The sequence below is a fragment of the Rhinolophus sinicus genome, linkage group LG05 (assembly GCF_036562045.2).
Source record: "Rhinolophus sinicus isolate RSC01 linkage group LG05, ASM3656204v1, whole genome shotgun sequence".
Lineage (NCBI taxonomy): Eukaryota > Metazoa > Chordata > Mammalia > Chiroptera > Rhinolophidae > Rhinolophus > Rhinolophus sinicus.
Genome location: NC_133755.1, coordinates 15,936,687 through 15,964,018, shown reverse-complemented (window position 1 = coordinate 15,964,018; position 27,332 = coordinate 15,936,687). Strand labels below are relative to the sequence as shown.

Genomic DNA, 27,332 nt, shown 5'->3' with positions numbered 1-27,332 from the left:
TATAGATCCTCTAATTTAATAATCTTAGACCATTCAACCACCGTGTTTCACCGAAAATAACACCTAGCCGGACAATCAGCTCTAATGTGTCTTTTGGAGCAAAAATTAACATAAGACCTGGTATTATATTATATTAATTATATTTAATTATATTAATTATATTATATATTACATTACATTACATTAAATATTATATTATACCCGGTATTATATTACACTATACTATACTAATGTTATATTAGACCCTGTTTTATAGTAAAATAAGACCAGGTCTTATATTAATTTTTGTTCCAAAAGACGCATTAGAGCTGATTGCCTGATGAGGTCTTATATTCGGGGAAACACGGCATTTAGTGGCAAATGCTGAGTCTGGAGCCTGGATCTCCTGACTCCAGGGTTGAGTCCTTCTTATTTAGCACACTACTTCAATGTCACTGAATGGAAACTCAAATGAAGAGAGACCTGTATGTGGTATACTTATGAAAGCACCGTACTTGTGATTCTCATACCTGATCCTGGATACTGGAAGACATTCTGCTGCATCTGAGGATTGATTCCAGTGCCAAACTGTCCTCCCATGTTGCCTGTCATGCCTCTGTTCACCATGCTGTTGCGGTTGGCCAAGGTTGCCTCAGGATTTGCTGCCAGTTGTGAAAACGGGCTGGTAGAAGCAGGTGGGGTTCCTGGATTTGTACCATAGTTTGGTGGGTAGGGGAATTGCTGCGGAGCACCCTGAGGAAGACGGGGGTTCCCCATTTGAACTGGCAGTCCAGATGAGGGAGGGAGGTTGTTCCCAAAGCTTTGTTGCCTCATGAGCATGGCTCTTTGCTGCTGTATTAGCTGCCTCTGTCGGTGCTGTTGACTGTACAACTCCCGCTGGCGCTGTGCCAACATTTGGGCATTCAGGGGTGGCTGCAAAGGATGAAAAATTCTTTACTTATTAATATTATTATTATAATCATTACCTATTTTGGAAAGCTTACCAGAGAAAGCCTAGTCACTTGGGGCAATAAAACATGTAGCAATTATCAGTGTACAAAGGAAAATAAAACAGAAAAGGAACAAAAACCTCTCAAGTAATAATTACAGGAGAGAAAATGAATTAAATATATTTTATAGATTAAAGATAGTTGAGAAATGCTAAAACAATATCTGACCACTAACGTGGGTTAAATGCTCAAAAGTCACACACAAAACTGAGAAAAGTCAAAGAAAGTATATAGTGGTTAGTAGTATAATACAGGTCATGAAACCTGTTCAAAGAAAAATGAAAACCATAAAGAAAAGAAAAAAAATGTGCTTAATGACTTCTATCTTATCTGACATTAGGTTGTTATGAGACTTTTTTCTTTTCCATCTCCAAAAAATTTACTGTTTCTAGTATGGAGAAATTCAGTTTCCCTCTTTTCTCACTAAAATCATTTATTCCAGTTTACTGAAATGAATAAAGTGTAATTATAGGCCATTTTAATTTTCTTCACATATTCTTTTTTGTTTCTTCCAATTTATCTATAATGAACATGTATTATTTTAACAATGAGAAAAACCTACAAATATATTATAAAAGGAAAAAATCAGAAATCCAGGATCCATAATGCCAAATAAACTGTTGCTTAAAAAGAAAGTAATTAATTAGAAATAAAATACTAAACAGAAATATATAGAACTAGCTATGATATATTATTGTAGTATAAGACTACTCTAGGCATTAGAGTGTTTTAATAGCTATAATATTATGAATGAAGAAAGAAGTGGTAAAATTAGGTTGAAATTACATTTTGGTCTAATTTGCAAAGCAATATGGCATGTCAATAAAGCCTTCCTCAGAAAATGTCAATTCAGATTGAGAAAATGATTAAAGCATATGGCTCCACTGAAATTAAACTTGCTAACTAAATGTAGTCTAACCTAGAAAAACTGTGACATATAACTTTCTGACAGAAATCAACTTTATGAGAGTTCTAAAAAAAGGGTCTTGTTTCCTTATAATCTAATTACCCTTGCATGAGCTAACCACTGAGATTTTTAAGACAGAGAAACCCAAATCTGGATCCATGAGATGTCAGTATCTATTGCTTATCAACACTTTCTGTTAATATTTACCCTTATGGTTACTGTTGGCTTTCCACATTTGCCCCAAATCCATCTATGTCCACTTTTTGGAGAAAATAAGAGTTCTGTTTGAATCCTCTCTAAAATCCCTCATCTCCCAAATTTTTATGTAAACTAGGTTAAGGAAACATAAAAAAGTAGTTGAAGCAAAAATATTAAAGTATGTGTGGAAGATAAGTAGGGAGTTAGTACTAGATAGAACTAAGAAGGCTGCCCAGTTCTTTTTATGTTTAAAGTTCCAATGGCTCTGGGTTCATATACAAGGATTGTCAAATTCAAAAAAACATAGAAAATGCTGATGCTCAGAGAACACAAGATAGTTAAGATAACTCAGCAAGATGAGTGGGTTTTGGATCCGGTTTCAGGTATGATTCACACAGTCTCATATCTTAGGCTTCTTATTACTGATACTATTTAGTACAGTAGTAAGAGTTTTCTACTTAGTCAGCTGGTATCTAATGGCAATGACAACAATAACAATAAAATAAAACAAAGAACCCTCGGCTTTTGATCAAGTACTGGTAAGGGGTATCACAAGTTCATTATAAATTCATTCTAGAAGAGAGCTACACTAAGAAACATCATTAAAAGATCAGCTCACAGACCATTTAAAAACATTCAAGTCAACACAGCTTGGGTTAGAGAGTACAAACAATGCCTGCTTTTCTCACGTTACCTGCGCTGTAATTTGCTGCTGCATGCCTGATCTCATATTGATGCCAACAGGAGCGTTTGCTGCAAACTGGTTCAAGATAGCTTGCCGATTTTGATGAATCAACTAGAGAAAAATGGAAAAACGAGATATGTTTCTACATACAAACATAGCACAGCCCTTATAGGTAACACAAACATTTTATTGACTACTAACAAGTTTAGTAAGATTATTTCTCATGTTTATTTGCCAAAAGGCTGGTAATTCCTAACATTTAGCAAATATTTCCTGCCTACAGAACACTAAATATGGCAGAGCATTTAAAAGTAGAATACACACGTACATACATGTATATGCATAGGCATACATCCATACATATATGCACACGTACATATATGTACGTGTGTATATACCTATGTGCATATGAATTATGTGTGTGTTCTACTTTTAAACACTCTGTCATAAATGCTCTGCCACTAAATATATCTGTATACACACACACACACACACACACATGCATTTACTGTACTTTTAAAAACATGTTAATACTTAGTTATTTCAGGTAAGTGCAAAAGAGAAAGAAAAGAAACAGTTCTAGGTCATAAAACTATTGTGAGTAAAAAAGTAAGTATACAACAGGGTACATTCTAAAAAAGTCTAGAAGATGAATGGAAAAGTTGAGGTACTTCTCACTTGGAGAATGCCTATCTAATGGGTACATATTTGGGAAAAATCCAATGTGATTTCATGAGCTGGAGAGAATTATGTAAGAAACAAATGGTCTGAGAAAACGGACTATTTATTTAACTGGAAGAAGTAATTACTTTAGACCAGCATCTCCCAAATTGGTGTTCTAAAGAACATTGTTCTGCAGGATATTAATAGATGTGCTGGGAAATAGCATGCTGTGCTGTATTAAGTATTGGAAACGATGGGTTACATAAGGTGAAACAGATTTTGTTACTGCAGTAATTCTATGAGACTTTAATTGGCCAAAGCACATTGTAGATCTCCAAGAAGGGGATATACTGTGCCACGCATTTATCATAAACCTTTTTTTCTGACATGTAGCCATTAACATTATCTCTAGAATAATCTTTTATGGAATGCTAGTTTGAAAGGTGCTGTCTATATTAGACTTAGGGTTCTAGGTCATAGGTATGCCTTAACTTTATCAGGTAACAAAACAAGCATCCTTGAAGATGATACCGCCTTATAAAATCTACAGCTTAAATACTTTCTTGCTCAGTAATTTGGTATGAATAAGCTGTCCAGAGAGATAACAGTAATAATAATATCAATACTATTTTGTGTTTATATGGTGCCTCATAATTTATAAATTACTTATAAAACATATTGATATCATATATTAAGACAGCATATTTAATATCTTATATTTTAATAAAAAATAATATATTTTAACATACTATATGCAAACTAGAAAGCTTATGAAAGTTTTATAAGAGAATCCAAGAGCTATGAACAGTGATTAAATCTCTCACCTCTAAGTAGCTCAATTCTTAATTCTGGTTTCATTCATTTTCTGATTCCCAGAAAACAAACTGATTTGGGGGGAAAAGCTCAATACAATCTAAATATTAAAATTATAACTTTCAGCCATTGTGAAATAGGAGAAAACATCTGGAATCACTTCAAAAATAGTACCAACCTTATGATTTTAAAAGTCAAAGGGACTCTTAAGTACTCAAATCTACATACTTCTTAACAGACCATGGACATGAGTTTGAATAAACTGTTTAATGTGACAAAGGTTTATCAAAAAACTCAGTATATGCAAGATAGTATATAAAGTGTGAAGGCTACAAAGGTGAGCAATTTCTGTCCTCTGGGAATTCTCTGTTGAGTGGCAGAGGCCAATCCAGAACAGGGCAACACACAAGTGCTGTAACGCATACATACAGACATCTACAGCAGCACAGATGGAGCAACTAACAACGTAGCGTAGGACATGACAGCAGAGACCAAGGCAGGAGTGAGCTCAATGGGACTCTGAGAGGTGACAATGCCAGGTGGCAAGGAGAATGGTAGTTAACTTCAGCAGAACGAACAGCAAGTATAACAAAGAAGAGAAGGCAATGAAGACAAGTGAAAATACTTTAATTCTTAGTGATACAGAGAAGTAAAATTGCTCGGGGAGTGAGAGCTGGGATTCCAAATTTACAGCTTTATATATTATTTGAATTGTGAGATACTGTGAGATGAAATGGGTGGGATGGAGGAAAGATGCTTGAGAAGTGGTGAAAATGAAAAAAACAAACCTTAGAAAATAAATAGGCTATTTTTAGAAGTAGAAGGAATTATTCTAAATAGCAGCAATCTACAAGTACTTTCTGTTAAAGAAAAAAATGATTATTTCTGCCCATGAAATAACTCTGATTCATTTTCTCCTCCCCTTGACTACCTGTGTGTGTAACTGTCTCACTCTGACCTGCTTCTTCTGATTACTAAAGTGCAACCCATTTTCTAGCAAGCAGGTCAAGTTCTACTTCTTCCACGGAAGTCTTCCCCAAAGGATCCCCATATCCTTCCTCTCCTTGGAAATCTTAACTTTTGGGGGAGAGAGGCTGGGCGTCCTTAGAGCTGGGGACACAAATTCAAAGGCCTATCAAGGGCAGGTCAAAAGGCTCGTTGTCAAAAGAAAATGTGGGGCTTGTGTTCAGTGGAAGACTACAACCCAGTCTACACACACACACACACACACACACACACACACACACACACACAAAACAACACACACACACACAGAGTTCAGGCTGGCTATCATTTCTTCTGTCTGAATGGAATGTTTTTTCAGTGCCTGAGCCAAAAGTCCTTCTATAGTAAACCTAAAAGATGATTATCTGGTCCAGAGAGTCTCAACCAGGGGTGATTCTACCCCACAAGGGACATTTGGCAATGTCTGAAGATATTTTTGTTGTCACAACTTAGGGAGGGGTTTCCATCAGAGGTCAGGGAGGCTGCTGAATAGCCTTCAATGCACGAAAGCCCCCCCACTCCCCCACTAACAAGAATCATGCAGCCCCAAAATGTTAGTAGTACCAAGGGTGAGAACCCTGATACAGCTACTGCATAAATTTTTACAAGACAAAGTTTTTAAAGAAGAATATTCTTTTATCAGGCAGTTTTCATTGCCAGAAATCTGGAGGTGAAATCTGCTTCTCTGTAGTTTTGATCTTTGATGTTAGTTCTATTTTCTGGTCACTTCTATTCTCTACAATATATAAAAGGTTATCAAGAGGGGTTCTTACATCAGATCTATACCTTTCTTTAGTACCCTAACACATAACTATCTGGACTTGCCTAAGTATACCATATTTCTTTATCTGTCTTGACCGTTACTCCCTCTTCACATTATTCTTTTCTTGATAGTATGGAGACCATGCCCTTTGCTGGAGAAGAAAACAAAACTGAACAGAATAATTGCATCTTTTATCAGCCAGTGTTACACTATTTTCTATAAGCAGTAGGTCTACCCATTTTTGCTGCTGTCCTTTTCCCAAAAGAACTTTACAAGTTCTTTATAGGTATTACGGGTATATTTTCTTTCTTGAGTCTTGCTCATTTGAGATGTAAGCAGGCACTATACCTAAAGGCTTTAACTTTGTATTTGTTCTTCATCACCAGCTCCTTCCTTCATTTTTTGAAAGTCTCAACCAATGCATCTATACTGGTTTCCCAGGATGTCCTCCTCCTATCTGCCAACTGGGATTATTCACAACTGTAAAATCGAATTGAAAATCTTAGACTCTTTTACTCTTCGTGTACCGTATCCCAGTAAATGGGATACACTGAAAGTCAAGAAACCATATGCTTTTAAACTGATCTTAAGATCCATTCAAAAGAAACTATGTGTAGACCTGAGTATATCCTGTTCTTTCTTTTCTCAAATCATCAGGCACTCTGTGCTAACTTCCTGAGTGTTTGGCAAGAGGGAAGAAGGAAGGAGAGGATACGACCAACAAATAAACAGATGATATCAATCAAGTGAGATAAGTGTATTAAAAACAGCATGTTATGAATCTGATGTATTCTAGATACCGATCCTCTGTTATATGAGATTACAAATATCTTCCCTGAAATAACTTCCTCGAGTCTGTAGCTTGTTTTTTAACTTTGCTTATGGTATCTGGTAACTGAGAAGTTGTCAATTTTAGTGCAAACATCAACCTTTTCCTTTATGTCCTTTTTTTTTTTTTAAAGGGCCATAGCGATCTTCCCATATTCATATTTAGGTCATTAGAACACCTGGAATTCATTTCTGTGTTATAGTATGAGATAAGGATCCAATTTAACTTCCCCGCTCCATGGACAGTCAAATGTACCAGCATTTATTACACAGACCATCTTTTCTCCACTGATTGCCACCTCTGTCATTGACTAAGTCTCTATATAAAGTCTGGGTGTGTCTCTGGGCTAGTATGTTCCAATTGGTAGAACTGTCTATCCCTATGCCAGTTCCACATCATTGTGTTTTAAATCTTGCTATCTGGTAGGGCAAGTTCATTCTCATTCTTCTTTAAGATTGTATTCATGCTTCCAAAATGAGTTTAGCATCTATTTGTCAAATTCCATGTTGAGGGTTTGATTGGAATTCCACTAAATTTACAGATTAATTTCAGAACGATTGCTGTCTTTATGATAATCTTTTGATTTACAAATATCTTTTATTTGGATCTCCTTTTTGACTTTCAATTATGATTTATAATTTTCTAACTTTTGCATGTTGTGATATATTTTGAAATTAAATTTTCTAATTGGTTGTTAATAAGAAGAATTATCATTAATTTTAATTTCTTGATCTTTTATCTAGGAATCTTGCTGAACATCTCTATTAGTTCTAAGCTCCCTGTAGATTCTCTTGGATTTTTCTATGCAAGCCATTGTATTATTTATATACGATAATTTTGTTTCTCACATTTGCTTTCTATGTTACAAAATTCTATATATTTCAAAACTTTTAGTATGACGATGGTATTCTTTTTTTTTTTTTGTCTGCACTGATATGAACTTACTTAAAATATACCATCTATCATTTAATGGAATTTAAGGCAAGAGAAAGGGTAGATGTTCCACTTTAGTTCACCAATTTGATCCCAACTGTGAATTTACCTATATGACATTAAATAATATATTTAAACCTCAATTTTTAAATACCCAAAGCTGACTATAAGTTCTGAAGTTGCCTCTATCTTATTTTTTGTATTCCTTCCAGTACCTAAGATAGTCCCTCTAAATATGTTTTATAAAAAATTAAATACAGGGGAACTATTAAGCGTTTCCTATTTTTATGCTCTCTATCTAATGATGAATGACAAGTTGTAACTAGAAGTAGTTCATCATTAACTTATACTCAGGACATGTCACTATTCTCTTCCTTTGTTGTTCTTTTCTTCCCTCTCTTCCGTTAATTCCTCTTTGAATCCTTTACTCCATCCCAGCACTGAAAAACTATCTTTTTGTTATTCTACCATTAACATTTTTTCCTGTCTTTCTCCCTTTCTTTTTCTCCCTTTCATCTCCTTTTTAAGTGAAATGTAAGCATATTTTATATTATTTATTACATTTATTGAACATAATTTTATAGTAATATCTAGTATTTATTAAGTGCTGCTACATGCCAGGTATTGTGCTACGAGCTTTAGATGAATTATCTCATTTAATCCACACAACCACTTACGATGTAAAGGAATTAGTTATTAGACTCTTTATAGACGAGGAACCAGAAGTTTTAAAGGGGTAAGTAATTTGATTGTCAACCACCTAAGTTAAGGTTAGAACTAGGATTTGAAACTAGGGCCAACTCTTATAACCAATGTATCATCATACTGCCTTTCTATTTCATCTTCTTTTTCTTCCTTCCTGAATTAGTAAGGCTCCAGAAAAATTCTTTAAATACTTAAAAAATAAAATACAAAGCAATATACACATATAAACAAATACAGAATGATTAATGACAAGAAGCATAAATCTACAGTCCCGGTCCGACTTCCCAGATACATACTTTTAACCATTTGCTTTTTTAGCTCCTAATGATTAGTTCTATTTTTGCTGCTTATACAATCTTGAATATTTATGCCACTACACCTTCTCATTACCTGTCATGAGAGAGAAGATTTAACTCACCCACAACTCCCACAACCCCAAACCATCCTTTCCCCATTCTCCTAATAACATCAGTAGGCTTCAATCACTCCAACTTCAAACAACAAAAATAAACTTCATTTTCGGTTTCAACAATCATGAACAGTATAGTATCGCTTGATACTTTATAAATTAAGCTGTGTTTCTGTTTATTGATTAATTGTACGATGTTCATCCTAAATATTTTTTATCTCAAAAAATAAAACTAAATTGCTTTTACATTGTAGGTGTCAAAGTACTTTGTTATGAGCCAGCGGTGGTGAAATGAATCAGTGTCCCCTTTCCTTATCCTAGCAGACCAAGGATGGTGTTTTGAGTGTTTCATAAAGGTTCTGGAACTAGACTTGACACCTTTATTGCAGCAATTGGGCTGTCTCATTACAAAGAGAGCACATGCCTTTCAAAAGTATCAGCAGCTAAACAAGAGCACTCACCTGCTGCTGTCCCTGTAATCGCTGTTGAAGTTGAAGTCGAAGTTGGTTGGGTGCAGCTGGAGGTCTGTTTAGAGTTTGCCTGGGCTGCATGCCCATGCCAGGTGAAAAAGCACCTCGGGGAGGTGTGACTTGAACAGGCATAGTCCCCAAGGAAGGTTTTTGCCTGACCATGCCTTGGAAAGGGCTAGTGAGATTGGCAGTAGGTGAAGGAGAAGAATACGGCTGGGAATAAAGGTTGGGTCTTTCTTCCATCATCAAAGGTGGAGTTGCTTGTTGTGGCGGAAATCGCTCTGACAATACATCTAATCCACCTCCCTATGAGAAAATAAGCCAGAACATTTTATCAATAAATGTTTGCCAATAAGTGACACACTTCTTCATATAATTTGGGATGGAAGAGCATGTTATCTCTATAAAGTTTCATCATAATATATTCATGCTGAATTCATGAAGCTCTCGAAGTTTACTACCTAAAGGAATCACCTCTGAAAGTTACTGTGAAAAGGAGTAACAGATTAACTGAGACATTGAAAAATCTCAGTAAAAAAATGATAACACAGTTAAAATAAAGGCCTTAAATCAATGAAATGAAGCAAAAAGCTTTAAAAAGAACTTCACTTGCAAAGCCTAAGAAACAGCAAACTTTATATTTAATAGGTTACCACAGAAGTAGATTCTTTTTTTTTTTTTTTTAAGATTTTATTGGGCAAGGGGAACAGGGCTTTATTGGGGAACAGTATGTACTTCCGGGACTTTTTTCCAAGTCAAGTTGTTGTCCTTTCAATCTTAGTTGTGGAAGGCGCAGCTCAGCTCCAGGAATAGTCGCCGTTGCTAGTTGCAGGGAGGCACAGCCCACCACCCTTGTGGGAGTCGAACCGGCAACCTTGAGGTTGACAGGACGTACTCCAACCAACTGAGCCATTCAGGAGCTCAGCAGCAGCTCAGCTCAAGGTGCCGTGTTCAATCTTAGTTGCAGGGGGCGCTGCCCACCATCTCTTGCGGGACTCGAGGAACTGAACTGGCAACCTTGTGGTTGAGAGCCCACTGGCCCATGTGGGAATCGAACCGGCAGCCTTCGGAGTTAGGAGCATGGAGCTCTAACTGCCTGAGCCACCGGGCCGGCCCAGAAGTAGATTCTTAAAGGAGGTATAAGTCAGGAATTTTTAATCTTATTTGAAAAAAAATTCATAGTTGACCTAACAAAATGACATAGAGTTACGGTTTTCAAACTTTTTGACAATTACTCATTATAAGATATATAATTTAAATTGTGACGTGTGTGTGTGTGTGTGTGTGTAACTAAAAGGAGAGTTTCATGAAACATAACTCCCCTTTTAATGGGCCATACATTCTGATACTTTGTATTTTGCACTATTCTATTCCATTAAAAAAATGATGGTCATGATGCACTAAATTGATTGTATAACTCCACAGCCTGAAAAATACTAACCTGCAAGGTGAAATAGCACAGAAAGTATAGGTTGAAGACCAGCATGAATAAAAGATAAATTTAGTCCTAATAAGGAGTGATGATATAAATCTGGATTCTATTCTAAGGGGAGCTTCTAAAAATTCTGTTCCACAGTGAAAGACTAAGACTTCCTAATTATTATTATTATTATTATTTTTGTTTAAAAATCCCATTATTAACTATTAAATATTTTGTTAACTTTAATAAGGGTAAATTATAAAACAGTTAAAGCACCGTGAGAACAACACTGAAAAAAAACTTTGCTTAAAAATCATTTTCTAGCTTCTCAGGGATGAATCATTTAAGTAATGCCAACTGTAATAAATACCTGAACAAGTTTGTCAATTCCCAGAGCTCTGTCTAATTCAGCCAACTCAGTTTCATCTTTGCCACTGAGGAAGGATACCAGCTGTTCAAGAAGAGCCTTTTCATCATTTCTTCCTTCTACTGTTGTTGGTGGACAGAGAAGCTCATCTAATTGTGAACTAATACACTGTCTACAGAATCAAAAGATAAAGTTTTAGACTGTATAACAAATAATTATTCAATCTTAAGAATGCAAACACACACACCCACACACAATATAACAAATCTAGTTCTATTTGGTTGGTGCAAAAGTAATTGCGGTTTTTGCAATTATTTTTGACCATTTAAACCCAATTACTTTTGCACAAACCTAATAGAAAATTCTCTGATACACTTAATGTGCAGAAATTTATGAACATATTTTTCATTATTTTATCAATCACTGAACTTTGTTTCCATATTCTTCATGTTAGCTTACAGAAATAGCCTAAAAAATTAACCAAACATAGTTAAGAAAGGGAAAATAATTTTTAACAAAAGTGAAAAATAAAAATCAACTAAAAACTCAGAAAGAAGTCGTTTAGCCTATATTAAAATTTATTCTACTTATTCTATTTATTCTATGGATGCCATTAATTATTGATAATTGAACCATAACCAAAATAGTACATATTATATTACCTAACTTTCAACGATGATCAGATCATATTGATAACATGATATGATTACCATTTACAAAAGAAATCAAACTAGAACAATGAAACAATTGAAACAATGAACGATTAACGCTCAGTGTTAAGCAAAACAAGTTGTTGATTACATATAGGAAATATGTCGTTTAATCCAAAGTGATATCAAATGATGCATAAAACTTAGAAATATATAGAAAAATACTAATACTAGTAATACTAATACAATAATATAAGGATTCTTCTTTGGGGAAAGTAAACGGGAACACAGTTCATGTGTTCACAGTTCAGGCTTTAAAGCACATTCAGTACTATCAAGTCATCCTCTGGCTGCTATATGTGAGATGTACTCTATGTTATGGAATAGAGCTATCTGTGTTGATCAGAAGTTGAATTCGAATCAAGATGGGACACTGAGTATATGTAGAAAGTACCTTCTTTCCTTATACCCTTTTGCTCCAAACAAAGAGAAAAGCTGGACAAAATAATTATATAACTAAAAGCTCAAGAGCAACATAATTGTTGTACTAAGGCCAATTCATCCACAGGTCCCAGAAATTTCATGGTAATGAATCAAAGCAAAGTAAGAGATGAAAAATAAACCAATGGCTGCATACTGTATCAATCTCTTAGTAATTACAATATACACTAGTCTTGCAGCCTTGCAGTAAATAAATCTGTTTAACTGTGTCCTCCCTCACCCTTTTTTTTAATTTTCATTCACCTCTGTTAACATCTCACAAAACACCAATGTAGACTGGAATCTATTTTGGGAAAAGTAGTTCTTTGTTGTAGAAGTTGGTAACTGATACTCTATAAAACACAAAATATATTACTCACTCTTCTGGTTTATTCTGATTTACAGCTGTCACTGTATTATTCGCCCATGGAATCTGATCACCTGTTCCTGGTTGTCCAAACTGGTTATCAATTGCTTCCAATTCCAGCTCAGGTAATCCTGTTTAAAAAGGTAAGAAGTCAGTGTTATAATGGAAGATAAAATGACAATATTTTTCAGAAGTAATATATAGGTGAGATTTCAATCATAAAATATTACCTCAATGATACAAATATCACTTATCCAGCAACTTAAACTATCTAGAATGTGGTCAAATAACAAGAAAATGACAAAGTGAGAAAAGATCTGTGACTCAAAGAAAATACGATGTTGAAAAGTTTGCACATAATTGACATTACCATAAGACAATCACTCCAGACATTTTCAGAAATTATTTAAAATAATTATAAACATTTGGTTAACTGTTTTTTCAGTCTATAGCACATTAGAATATGCTGTAAGTAGGGAGAGTTTTCCCATGAAATGAGAGCTGAAAGCAAAATATAAAACATGTATAAAACATAGGAACAGAAACTAAAGGGCATAGCAGCCGAGGATCACTTAGTAACTGGACAAAGCTCTATAGTTGTTAATCTGAAAATATAACAGTATAATTACAGTATAATTGATGCTTATAATGGCAAGTGAAAAAGAGGTTGAATTAGGTTTTGTAATGAAAGAAAGTAGTACATGCATTTTAGACAATTTTTGTGTCAGATTTTTTAAAGTTTTGATTATTTCTGCAGTACTTATACTATGAAAAAACTAAATAACCTAAATTCTAGAAATTTAGGGACTCATAAATAAATTATGGTTTCGATATTTACAATGTGCTGTTAATGTAAAAGGAAAAAACCATAATGCAAGCCATATGTTCAGGATAATTTTATTTTTATAAACTATTTCATATATATTAACAGAAAAAAATTCTGGTAGGCTATATATCCTTGGTAGATTTTCAGGTAGTGAGATTAAGGATTACTTTTATTTCCTTTTAAGGTTTCTAATGATTGCTTTTAATTTTTAAAATGAACACATATTCATTAATAGTCATTAACAGCTGAACTGTACTCCCTCCAAATTCATGTGTTGAAGTCCTAATCCCTAGTACCTCAGAATGTGACTGTATTTAGAGAGGTGATTAAGTTAAAACAGGGTTGTTAGGTTGGGTTCGATGACTGGGATTCCTATAAGAAGAGTTTTGGACACAGATAACAGACTTTGAGGGCACAGCAAGAAGGCAGCCATCTGCAAGCCAGTGAGAGAGTCCTCAGAGAAGAGCAAATCTGCCAACAACCTAACCTTGGACTTCTAGCCTCCTGAACTGGGAGGAAATCAATTTCTGTTATTTAAGCCATCTGGTCAGTGTATTTTGTTATGGCAGCCTGAGAATACATTTTTTTAAATTGAAGTATAGTTGACATACAATATTATACTAGTTTCAGGTGTACAACATAGTAATTCGATATATATATATATACTTTACAATGTTTTCACCACAATAAGTCTACCGTGTTTCCCCAAAAATAACCTAGCTGGGCAATCAGCTCTAATGCGTCTTTTGGAGCAAAAATTAATATAAGACCCGGTATTATATTATATTATATTATATTATATTATATTATATTGTATTATATTATATTACATATTATATTACATAGACCCAGTCTTATATTATATTACATCAGACTGGGTCTTATAGTAAAATAAGACTGGGTCTTATATTGAGTTTTGCTCCAAAAGACGCATTACAGCTGATTGTCCAGCTACGTCTTATTTTTGGGGAAACACGGTAGTAACCACCAGTCACTGCACAAAGTTATAACTTTTTGAAAAACTGAAAATGGAGTTTTAAGAGAAAACATAAGTAGGAAGAATTATTCATTCTAATGAATGGAGAATAAGTAGATTTTAGGATGCCTCAAAAAATGTATTTAGTGCTGGATATTGATAATTTGTAACTTACAGAAAATGTTAGATTCACTTTTATGGGAAATATAATCAATATTTAGTATGAATGAAGTGTATAAGTACACATAAACACATTCACTTCTAAATGCAAGAAATTATACTGTTCAATTACACTTAGAGAGAAGTCTACCATGACAAATGATAGAGAAATCAAATTCTGTAGGATTCTGTAAAATTCTGTAAGCAAACAAAAACAAACAGTAACAATAAACAGTGATGGGAAAGTAATCCCTTGATTCTCATCACTATTTAAATCAGATAGTTGTACCAAGAAGATTATCTAAAGCTTTCCTATTGCTCTGCTCCATGCAATCTTATTCCCTTTAAGAAATCTAATCTAGACAAAATTAATAATGTTTAAGAGTCAAAGAAAATTTATATGGCCTTCTATCATTAATGCTGAGTATCATAAGGTAGTTTATTTGACTCAGTAATAGGATGCAGTATCTCATTTTATTAGTCTTGATGGGAAAAATGTTAAGAAAGTAAGTTGGATCAAATATTTTCAAAATAAAGTAAGATTCATGTGCTAAGTTTGGTGACTAGGGAAAAAAATACCCAAACAAACAAATCAAACTTTGATTCAATTAAAAGTTTTGTTTGCATAGGTAGCATGTTTAAAATAAATTGGTTTTTATTCTAAAAGCCACTTCAACCTTTTAGGGCTTCCTTTAGAAACAGACTTTTATAAAAAATTTGAGGATTTGCTGGAATGTTTTAGGAAATATGCAAGTTATCTTTCTTTGTCCAGGGAATAATCCTACTATTTTTGGTCATGTTTGTGTCTCTATCACAAACATAAGTACGTATACACGTAACACAATACAGGCATAGTAAATTTTTTTTTAAATTTTATTTTATTAAATTTATTGGGGTGACAATGGAATACTATTCGGCGGTAAGAAAAGATGATATAGGAACATTTGTGACAACATGGATGGATCTTGAGAGAGTAATGCTGAGCGAAATAAGGCATAGTAATTTTTAAAAGGAAGCATTTGAAATCAAGGTATTAACTAGTCCCTTTATTGGAGGGAGGCAGTTGAAGGGGGTGGGGTAGAAAACAAACCCTTGGGGCGCCCTGATAAAGCTATCCAAGTTTGTTTGTTTTTTTAAATCATCTCTGCAAAGGGTTCAACATCATATATTCTCCATTTAAAGCTCAGTGAAGAACATATTTTCGTTAGCCACACTAAACCCAGCAAAAGAACTTACTAAAAAATGTCTGCATACAAAATAGACAGCAGTGTCTAACCATGGTAGCGGCTTTTGCACATTTTACTCCTCAAACAGTTAATTCCATATCCAGTGACTCTGATGTTCACAGTTAATTTTCTTCAGCTGTTGGTAAGGAGGTTTCTGGTTCAGTTTTGTGTTACATTTGGCAGTAACTATGCACAGCAGTTGGGGTGTTATATTTTTAAAAATATGATGTAGATAAAGGACTAATTTCTCTAATGTACAGAAAAAACTCCTATAGATCAAGAGATAAAAACCAAATAATCCGGTAGATAAATGGTCAAAGAATATGAACAAATCACATAAAAATAATTGAAAAGTGATCAACTTAATTCACAAGAAAAGAAATACAGATTAAAACTACACTGAGATATTTAAAAAAATAAAAGCATCAGATTGGCAAAGATGAGAAAGGGCATAATTCAACATATTGGCAAGGAGGTGTGGAAAGAAGAACATTTTCAGAGTGCAAACTGGTATAACATCTAAGAAGGACTATTTGGCAGAATCTATCTACCCTTCGACCTAGCAATTCTACTCAGAACTTGTATTTCAGATATACTCTTATATGTAGTAAATTATCTCTACATAACATTGTCCGTTACAGCTTTGGAATGGCAAAAGATGCCCAGTAATAGGCACCACACACTAAATATAAGCTTGAAAGCAGGGACATTAAAATAGACTTTTTAAAGTACTAAAAATGCTTTATGTAAAACATTATTTTTAGAGTTATGCAGTATTTTTAATGTCCTTCAAATTAATAAGATTTTAAAAATAATCATCTCAGATTGCGTATGTTCACAGAACATAAAAACCACCACCTCAGGAGGTCATTCGCTTCCTCCAGTGATGTTGTCAATGTTCAAATATTTTTGGAATTCTCGAACTGTCTTAACTAGTGTATGAGTCCTTCAAAAACAATGTATCTCCTTATAGTTACATCTAGTTTTTATTTTGATTTGAAAAAGTATTATTCTTTTTGGATCAATAAATTTGGCTCCAAGTAACACCAGACAATATCAAAAGTCAATCCCGCCATTTAAAGGATAGGGGTTTGAAGAAAGTGAAAAGGACACAGACATTCGGACAGTACTGCTGAAGAGGCATGCTGGACACATTTTGATTAACAACACCCTCCTAAGTTGTCTGCACTGAGAAAGCGGTATGCATCTTGCCGCGCTGCTCCTGTAGTACATCATTCTAACAAAATTATTTAAATCACTCAGTCACACTGCATCTGTGTGCGTGTGTGTGCATAGAAACAGCATGTTTGGAAACCAGGCAGACTGAAACTTAAATCCTGGTTCTGCATACACTATCTGTATAACTTTGGGAATGTTTTCGTCTCTGTATGATTGTGTGTGTGTGTGTGTGTGTTTTCATTCTCTGGACCTTAGTGTTCTCATGTGTAAATGGACCCAAGAAAATCTTCTGGTTCGATGTGGCAGATTTATCGCCTGTGCATTTCTCTCTCTCTCTAGAAACATGACTCAAAGAGCAAAAGAAATAAAACAGGAAAAATAAATCTACAGCTGAAGGAAAGGCAAAAGAAGTATCATGGCAGCTGACTAGAACAATGAAGAATTGCTGAAAGATAAAACAGATGGAAACAAACTGATGGTGAAACCTCAACTAAACTAAAAAACTTGTAATAGGACAAAGAGAAGATTTTCCAAAAGGGAGTTTTCCCAGAACAGCAGAACCACTCCAAGCTCAGTGGTCACTGGAGCGGCAAAGGATCAGGCCATGGCAGTTGCCGGGATAATTAAAGGACAACGGAACAGCTGCCACCAGGCCCCTGCTCTGAGTGCAGCTGACTCTGGCATCTGCCCATGGGATTAAAGTGGTAAGTACAGGACTCAAAGTAGGAGTTCTGCTCAGGGAATCTCCCAAAATGGGTGCGAGGGCTGCCACGAGGGATTTGCCCATCCCCAACCCCCATTCACAACAACTTTTTATAGAAACAGATCCTCTATAATCGGAACCTATATTCACTGCCAGAGCAAAAGGGCTTCTCACTTTAGCTAAAGAAACACTTAGCTACTTATGTTTTCCATTCTAGGTCTTTTTCAGTATACAGTTGACCCTTGAACAATGCAGAGGTTAGGGTACCAATCCCCCCACCCCTCCACTATCGAAAATCGCATATAACTTTGACTCCTCAAAAATGTAACTACTAAGAGCCTACTGGAAGCCTTAATGATAACATGAAACAGTTGACTAACACATATTTTATATGTTATATGTATTATTTATTGTACCCTTACAATAAAGTAAGCTAGAGAAAAAGAAAATGTAATTAAGAAAAACCTTAAGGAAGACAAAATACATTTACAGTATTTATTGAAAAAAATCCAAGCAGGTGAAACTCTTGTTGCTCAAGGGCCAACTGCAGATGGACAGACAGCTCAAATTCACCAAACATTTGAAAGAAGCCAACAGCAAGAAAGAGAGATAGCAAATGTAACAAAGATAGTACCTGCAAAGGAAATAGGACTACTATAGAAAATGGATGAACCTTACAGGACAACACATATAATACAAAGTATAATAAATTTATCATTACAGATTAAAAAGTCTATATCCATAAAAATATACTTCTATGAAAAAGAAAAATAATTTCTAGAAATTGAAAACATGATAGCTGCAATGAGAAGAGCTCAGCAGATGGACTGAAGAGCAGAATGGACATGGTTGAAGATTCAGTTTTGATCTAGAAAATTTGGCCCACAGGTTCTCTCAGAATATAGTGCAAAAGGGAGTGGAAAAGAAAAGCATGGGAGAAAAAAGGGCCCTGGCACATAGATCCAGAAGTTCTCACTGGTGTATCTCAGGTTAAAATATGATAATTAAACTGTCCTATGGAAGACTTTTGCACTTGACACAGTTCAGTTTAAGACTGAAGACTACAGTAAAGAAAAATGCTTAAGTTTGCTGGGTGGGCACAAGGTTAAGACATGCAATGGGGCACTCCATAGTGGACTCTGGTTCCAGTAAAAGGTGCCGGTCAACAACATAGAAGCTAGAAAGTGCAGAGAACCAGAGGCTATTCCTTCTCTTCCCTTTCATATGCTATCGCATTTTTGTCCCTATCTTCTTTTTTCTTTGTTTTTCTTCTCAAATCCTTTATCCTTTTTTACTTTCTCCTGCCCCACTTGTTTCCTTAGCCTTATGCCTCTTGAATTCTTTCTTTCTTATCTATATGGAAACATTGCAGACGGGCATCTGCCTCTGTCACCCTCCCCCTCATACCTCAGTATCTTTCCCTCTGTTTTTGGCCTTCGCCATCCAACTTCAGCACAAGGCTTAACAGATTCCGGCCTATTTACATACTTTTATATAAGAAGCTGTGTTTAGAGGAGGAAATCTCAAGAGAGAAAAAAAGCTATCTTCCTCAAGACAGACTATGAAGGAAAATCACTCCACTTTCATAGGCTTGTAGAACACTTTCTATTTTTATTAATTTTTATCTAATTAACACATATACATAATTTTAAAAGTCAAAATCAAAAGGTTCATTATGAATAAAAGCAGTTTCCTGCCTCTCCCCTTCTGATCCTTTGGTTACTCAGCTTTCAACAGAGGCACCCATTCTCATCTTGTGCAGCTGTTTTCTTCGGCATTTGCCTATTTCCAAATCTGCATATGCTGCTGCTTCTTGCTATCTCAATTTTAGATTAGTGACTCTCCATCATGATAGATGAGGTCTTAGTTCTCTCACACCTACCTCTCTTACTACTTTCTGTGTCCCTAATTTTCTAATTGAGATCTTAGCTTTTCATAAAATTGAAAGTTAATATTTAGGTTCTCATGACTATGCAAATATTACTCACTGCTAAGTCACACTGTACATTATGAATCTCCTTTCTTTACTAAGCTTGCTTTTTTCTGGAGTTAACAATTACTATTTTTTCACTTGCCTGCTTTTCTAGGGGAGTTTTTCAGATACTTTCACATTTTTATATAAACTTATCAATCAGTAATATTTCCTATAAACTCAAAGAGAGCAAATTCTATTTCTTCCTGGGAGGCCTCCTTCCCTGAGGATTCAGGCCTCTATTCCAACCTGCATTGCTTGTTCCCTAATCTTGCGGATCAGCTATCATTCCTGGACTTCCTTTCAGGTCCTCTGTCTCCTCTGGACCTTGTATTTTTCTCTTTTTTTGTTTTGTTCCCTGTTTGCTGAAGTATATCCCCTAGGACCTTCACTAGAAAAGGTGAGTACAACATCAAATATTTGAGCCATTTCACACCTGAACATGTCTTTATTCTACCTTCACAACTAGTAGTGGAAATTTGGATGCCTAGTTATAGATTATAAATCATTCTAACCTCAGATATCTCTAAAGTAAATTGTATTAATGTATAACTTATATACTATAATACACATCCATTTTAAGTGTACAATTCAATAAATTTTGACAAAGGTATAATAAATTCATAACCTTCCACCTCAATCATGAAAATGGAATATTTCTATCACCTCTAAAAGTTCCTCTCAAGAGCTCCTTGGCTGTCAATTGCCCTACCTCACCCTACCACAGGCAACCAGTGATCTTGTAGAGCTAGATTTTTTTCACTCAGCATGTTTTTAAGAAAAATTCATGCCATTTACCAGCAATTCCTTCCCTTTCATTGCTGAGCAGTATTTCATTTTATAAATACACCACTCCCTTATTGATGGACATCTTGCATTAGTGTGGTGCATTTGTTAGAACTGATAAGCTAAAGCTAATATTCATACGTTTTTATTAACTAAAGCCCATAGTTTACATTACGGTTCACTCTTTGTGTTGTAGTTTATGGATTTTGACAAATGTCTAATAATATGTAACCTCCATTAAAGTATCATACAGAACAGTTTCACTGACCTAAAAATCCCTCGTGCTCCACCTATTCATCCCTCCCCCGGCAAACACTGATCTTTTAACTGTCTTTTTTTTTAATTGCTTTGCCTTTTCCAGGATGTCACATAGTTGGAATCATAAAGTATGTAAAGAATTGGCTTCTTTCACTCAGCAATATGCATTTAAGGTTTCTCAGTGTCTTTTCATGGCTTGACAGCGTCTAAGTTTTGGCAATTACGATTCGCACAGTATTCAATTCATATCTTCTCTCTGAAAGCTTTAGGAATCTTTATCTCTGATGTTCCAGAATTACATGATGATAAGCTTTGGTACAGGTCTTGTTTTGGTGTGTGTTGGGTGCTTGTTGAACCATTTCAATCTGAAGAATTATGTCCTTCAGTTCTAGAAAATTCTCCCTTATTATTTGCTTGCAAGTATCTTCTCTTCCATTGTTTCCCCCCTCCTCATTTTTCGGTTTCTGGAATTTTCAGCAATCATTATTGGCCCTCCTAGATCAATCTTAACTTTTTCTTCCCTACTTTCTATTAATATTTGTCTTTTGGTCATTTTGTTCCTTCTTGGAGCTTTCCTCAGCTTTACCTTCGAACATTTCTCTTGAAATTTTTAATTTTTGTATATCTAATTTCCAAAAGTACTACCTTGTCCTTTGTCCCTTTTTTTCTTCCCATAATGTTCATGGATTAAATATCTTTTCAAAACTTTTAATAGCTTTTTTTTTGGTCCATGCACTCACTGTATAGTTCCACTGCATATTCTTTTTCTGTTTGTTTCTTTTGCTCTCTTTCAAATTGTACATTTCCCTTAAAGTCCTGTGATCTCTGTGTCTGTTTAGTCAGTGTTTTAAAACACTGCCTGGGAGGATTGAGTGTGAAACTAGTATCTTCTGGATTTCCTTCATCACTGGATGATGAGATGGCAGGATGACCTTTCTTTAGGGACCTACCCTCACATACCCCATGTAGGATGGGGAAGAGGACCAGGATCAAACCAATCGATATGTAGACTTGTGCTTTAGCACCTGTCAGCCCTGCACCTTATTGTTTCCCCAACTGTGCCTGATATTCCAGAGTGTGGCGACTCTCAGTTTCAACCAGAAGAGACTTTCAAAATCAACTCATCTAATTCTCATTTTGCAGATAAAGAGAACAGGGCTCAGAAAATTCATTTACTTGAAATAATACTGTTAATAAAATGGAGAATGTGAGACTTGAACCTAGGCGTCTGCTCTTATCTATTAGTTGAAAAACCGCTTCCAAAAATGTCAGGGATGACTCAAGATTCTTCTTTCCAGCTGCCTGAAAAAATCCTGGTAAACTTTCAGGAATTATGTCATGACAGTTAAAATCTGCAGTAAGACTGAAATAAATGAGTCCCACATCTGATTCCATCAGAAGAGGGACAAGACTTAGGTCAGAAATCCCAGCAAATTTTGAAGGTGAGCTGGTTAGTTTCTCTTTTTTTTTTTCCACCTTCAAAATTTGATAGGTGAAAAAAAATTGAGAGTCCTATCTTTATGAATTTGAAGTACTATACTACGAAAGTCTCTCTTAATTAGAAGAATGCTAACGTGGCTAGCTAGAGCAGCGGTGAATCATTTCAACACAGTTGTCTTCTAAAGAGTGCTCTATGGAAAACTCATTCTGTAGGGTAACATGTTATTACTGGAGAAAAGGAAGTCCATAATTAAGAAAGTTGGTAAATGCTGAGCTAAAGAAATCTAAACTGGTTTCTTTAACATAGGACTTCTTAAAACCTTTCACATGCACTGTGGAACTTTAAAGAGTAATGATGTAGGTGCCATGCAGCATTTGCGTGTGTATTTTAGCACAAAATCCTTTTTTTTTTTTTTTCAACTCTTAGGACTAGTGTTCAAGGACAACACTTTGGAAAACATAATCTGACCCAATATTATATTTCTGAAAGTCCTGCTATGGAACGTTTTGGGAAAGAACACAAAACTGTTCTCCTTAACATCAACTATTCACCTTGACTAATTAAATACAAAAATGTAAATGTTATGCTATAATTTAAAATACACAAGTTGAATGAAGTTTATATGTCTAAACATAACTGTATATTATTTATAATGGCACTAATGAAAAGATATTTCACTCTCAACAAACAAAATTTCTGTGCAATGACGATGAGAGACAAAGCACTAATCAGCATTATCATTAAAAGCTTAAAATGAGGTTTTGTCCTCAACACATACTATTCAGCCTGGAAGTGGGTCTGGCAGTGGTGGACTGGAGTGTAGGAGGCAGGATCTCCGATTTGATGGTTACACTGGTAACTGTACCATCCATCCTCTCTGTCTCACATAAGCCTGACAATGGGGCTGCCTTCTCCAGCGTTGGTAGTAACTGATCAAATTGGTCAAGGTCAGCTGTAAACTAAGAATAGAAACCAAAGTTAGAGGAAGTATATTCTATACATTCACCTGAAACAATGTAGAAAAAAGGTTGTTCCTTTAAAATCCATGAATTAAGTGTAACTATGAAAGAATGAATAATTAGAAACTACATGACCTAACTATTTCAGTGGAAAAAATTTTGGATGCTTATGATATTAATATACTGAAGGACACAAGATAATATACACATATTATTTATCTAATATATCTTGGTATAAAATGCATACATTGGAGAAAGATTGGACTGGAAAGAGGTGTCAAGAACACTTATAATGACAGTACTGAGGGTGAATTTTTTCTGTCACATTTTTCAAAATTTTGTAAAATGACTTACTTTATGTGATGACAAATTTACATTGATATCTTTTTTTTTAAATAATTTTAAAAAGTTTGGGAAACTTTTTAAGAAGTAGTTTTTTCCAATTCACAGGGAGTGCCTACACGTGTCTGCGGTTATGCACAGGAGAAAACTGGCCTTTCTTTCAGAGCATTATTCTACTATGATTATTTTGAGTTAATTCATCAACATCAAATGTCTACCTGTTTGTATTTCACTATTTAATTAAACTCAAATTAGTATTTCTAGATTATATAAATAGAATTATATGTGTGTGTGTGTGTGTGTGTGTGTGTGTGTGGTGTGTGTGTGTGTGTGTATTTAAAATGTCTGGCTTCTTTTACTTAACATCACATTTCTGAAGTTCAGAAATCTTGTCACGTGTAGCAGTAGTTTATTTGTTTTCATTGCTGAATAGTACCCATTGTATGACTATGTCACAACGTATTTATAAATTCTACTCTGATGGATTTGGGGGTGTTTCCGGTTTGTGGCTAATACAAATAAAGCTACTATGAACATTTTTGAACATGTTATGTTGTTACATAATGACAAAATGTACTAACTGTAACGGAAAAAATTGACAAACTGGACTACATTAAAATGAAGGACTTGACTTCATCAAAAAGCACCGGTCAGAGAAGGAAAAGGCAAGCCACGGCACAGAAAAGATATCTGCAAATACATAACCAATAAAAGACTCATCCAAAATGCACAAGAATTCTTACAAGTCATTAAGAAAAAGACAACATATTGGGAAAATGGGCAAGACACTTGAACAGGCTATTCAGAAAGGGAGATATAGAAATGACCAATAAACACTTAACAGGGAAATGCAAATTAAAACTAAGAGATACAACTACACATACCCAGAATGGCTAAAATTTAAAAGATTGACAATACCAAGTATTAGTAGGAACGTGGAACAATTAGAAGGAATTCTCACACACTGGGAAAGCTGGCATATCTACTAAAGATGAACATACACATATCTTAAGATCCTGCAATTCCACTTGTGGGTATAAACTCAGCAAAAATGTGTGTACGTGGGTACCAAAACAGATATACCAGGACTGTACACAATGGCTTTATTTTATAAACCCGTTACTTTTAAAGTTAATTTTATAGAGTGGGAATTTAATATAGTCATTATTTAAAGTTGTTTTCCAGCTTAAAAACACCTTAATTTAGTTGTACCAAGAAACATGACAGACAGCCTTACCTTCAAAGAGCACACACATAAAGAAATAACCAAAACAGTATTACTACAAATAGTAAACCGAACAATGCAGAGCGTTATGAGAGCACAGAAGCAGCAAACGTCAACTAGGTCTCCAGGGGCAGGTTTTACAGACCTGATGCCTGAATCAGCTTGTGACCATGAGTGGAAGTTCAGCAGACATGGAAAGGAAAGCAAAGCAAAAGATGCTTGGAAGAGACACGGTTTATCCCACGAATGGCAAGGATTTCCATGTGCCTCAGGTACAGTATGCCAGAGGGAAGAGAGAGATTTCTGCGAGATGAGGGCAGGGAATAAAGCTGGTGGAAGAAATTAAAGGACCTATGTCTGCTAATTTTGAATTTTCACAATGGAGGGCCTTATTGATAAACTGCTTTGTAAATACATTTTCAGCTATTTCACGGATGTTTACACTTTGTTTAAATAGTCTGCAAGCTCCTAGAGGGGAGAGATCATATTTTCTGTGTTTCTTTTAAAAAATTCTTTCAGAGTCCGCAGCAATTATTCAGTAAATGAAGCTGCTTGTTAACTTTCACCCTCAACCCAGCCGAGGCATAAAGGTTGCTAATCCCTAACAACTGATGCGAAGGTTTATTTCCATTTACTTTGCAGGGCATGTTATACACCCACACTACCAGTACGCTCAAGTCCCTATTCTGATGGCGGCTGAGTGTGGTTACAATCAAATGAGAAGAAAAACAGCTTCAGAAAATGTTTCAAAGTAAATTAAATAGCAAAGCTAAACAGTCTAGGCAGCCTCATCCACCTTCTCACGTTTCTCTCCCACGTTGTTTATGTCAGAGGTTCCAAGCTTAGCACTGATATCAGAGTGCTCTGGGGGAACTTCTTTACAATACAGATTTCTGGGTTCTATTCTCAGACACTTGGATTCAATAGGTGGGGTTGGCAGGAGGGAGCAGGAGGGTTATTTTTAAAAAATCTCCAAAGATGTGAACTGTAATTTTATAGAAAGAAAGAAATGTCTACTTTCTTAGAATGCTGCATTAATATTGTAGCCCTCAGAAGTTGTTTGTGATTTTTCAACCACTGATACTAACCTTTCACTATAAACCAATGTATAGAGCAAAACAGCCTGAATCCAAATCTGGTCTATGGTTGGAGTAAAATAAATGAAAAGGAAAAAATCACCAGGAATGTTCATCCTGTGAAGTGAGGAATTACCCACCTGGGTCTGGGACTCCAGTTTAATTTCCTCAGGGGCAGGTTTGGTCATTGGGGTTGGGTTTGTGTTACAAGGCTCCATCTGTTCTTTCTTTTCCACTTTCACCTTTACATCATCTAGGCTCAAGTTTGGAGTTGATCTTAAATCTTTCTCATCTTTATCTAAAAGGTAGCGTAGGAGCTGATGGTCTTTTGATTCTTTTTTCTTTGAAGCATCCAGTTCTAGTTTTATGCTTGAGTTCCCTTGGACCTGTCCAGTCACTGACACAGAAGTAGCTGCACCGTCCTTCTTATCGGGCTCCACAGACAAAGTGGTGATATCCGAGGGGCTCCCCTCCTGTAGGAGCCGGTGCAGAATTTTGTGCCGTTCTGTCAGTGAGCTATGAGAAGAGGGGCAGGAACCGCCTGAAGAGTTAGCAGAGGCGGAGTTAGAGGTGCCTGTGCAAGACAGCACTTCTTTGCAACTGGTGTCTATCTCAGCATGCCGTAACTGCTGCTCTGCAGTGGTTGTCAAAAGCTGTACTAGTTTGTGACTCGTTTGAGAGTATTTACTGTCTCCATCCGAGAGTCTGTCATTGTTGTGCAGAAGCCCAGAATCCAGAGGTTTGCCATCACTGGAGCTGTTGTCAGAGTGAATCATTTCATTTAAAATGGATGCAATCTCTTTATTATCTTTGGACTCAGCTTTTGCTGGCTGTATATTTAATCTGCCAGGTGAATTCTGCGAGCTCATCTGTCTGAGGACTGGAGAACCGGCAGAGAAGCCAACGGAGTTGTTAGGTCCTTCATTCATACTCTGTAAAGATGTTACTGGGATGTTTGAATAAGATCGGTTACTATTATTACAGGCAGTATTTGTCATGCCAACAGGGGAGCTTAATGTTGGAATATTAGGAGGAAATGAATTGTTTGGCATCCTGGGCCTTGTTGCCAATCCAGAACTAACTTGTCTCCTTGGAGACATGAACTGTGCGAGGGATATTCCTGCACCTTCCATAGGAGAATTATTGAGGTTTAAGGAGGGATTAGTGCTCTGGGAACTGGCCTGTCCCTGGCTTAAGGCAACGCTGGCTACAATCTGATTTCCAGGTGAGCATCCAAAACTCCCTTGGCTGTTGCTAGAATTACTATGACTGCTGCTATGAAGGTCTGAGCTCTGCTGGCGGCTTACTCTGGTGGATACCATGTTGCTGTTGGATGGTGGCAAAGTGGATGAACGGGCCACACCGTGAGCTGGAGAGATACTAGGATTGACGGAGGGGTTTACTCGGGGAATTGACATTCCAGAATTAGTGTCATCTTGAGGTGAAAGACCACTGTGTTCCCTACGGGAGAAAAGACAGTATTATTCAAACATCTTTATTGGTTTCCATTAAAACATTTTTATGATGCATATTATAAAACAAGACCAGTCA

At 35.7% G+C, this 27,332-nt stretch overlaps 1 protein-coding gene across 5 annotated transcripts in view; it reads right to left on the bottom strand.

Annotated features, from left to right (window-relative positions):
- NCOA1 (nuclear receptor coactivator 1) overlaps positions 1-27,332 on the bottom strand; it is a 214,645-nt gene that overhangs the window by 22,081 nt on the left and 165,232 nt on the right. For all 5 annotated transcript variants that reach the window (XM_019712751.2, XM_074331761.1, XM_019712754.2 and 2 more), the window contains 7 exons: positions 25,922-27,242; positions 22,958-23,138; positions 12,667-12,784; positions 11,160-11,328; positions 9,361-9,675; positions 2,789-2,890; positions 510-912 (listed from right to left, as the gene is read on the bottom strand). In XM_019712751.2, the coding sequence (XP_019568310.1) occupies positions 510-912; positions 2,789-2,890; positions 9,361-9,675; positions 11,160-11,328; positions 12,667-12,784; positions 22,958-23,138; positions 25,922-27,242 (2,609 nt within the window). The remainder of the gene's footprint in view (positions 1-509; positions 913-2,788; positions 2,891-9,360; positions 9,676-11,159; positions 11,329-12,666; positions 12,785-22,957; positions 23,139-25,921; positions 27,243-27,332) is intronic.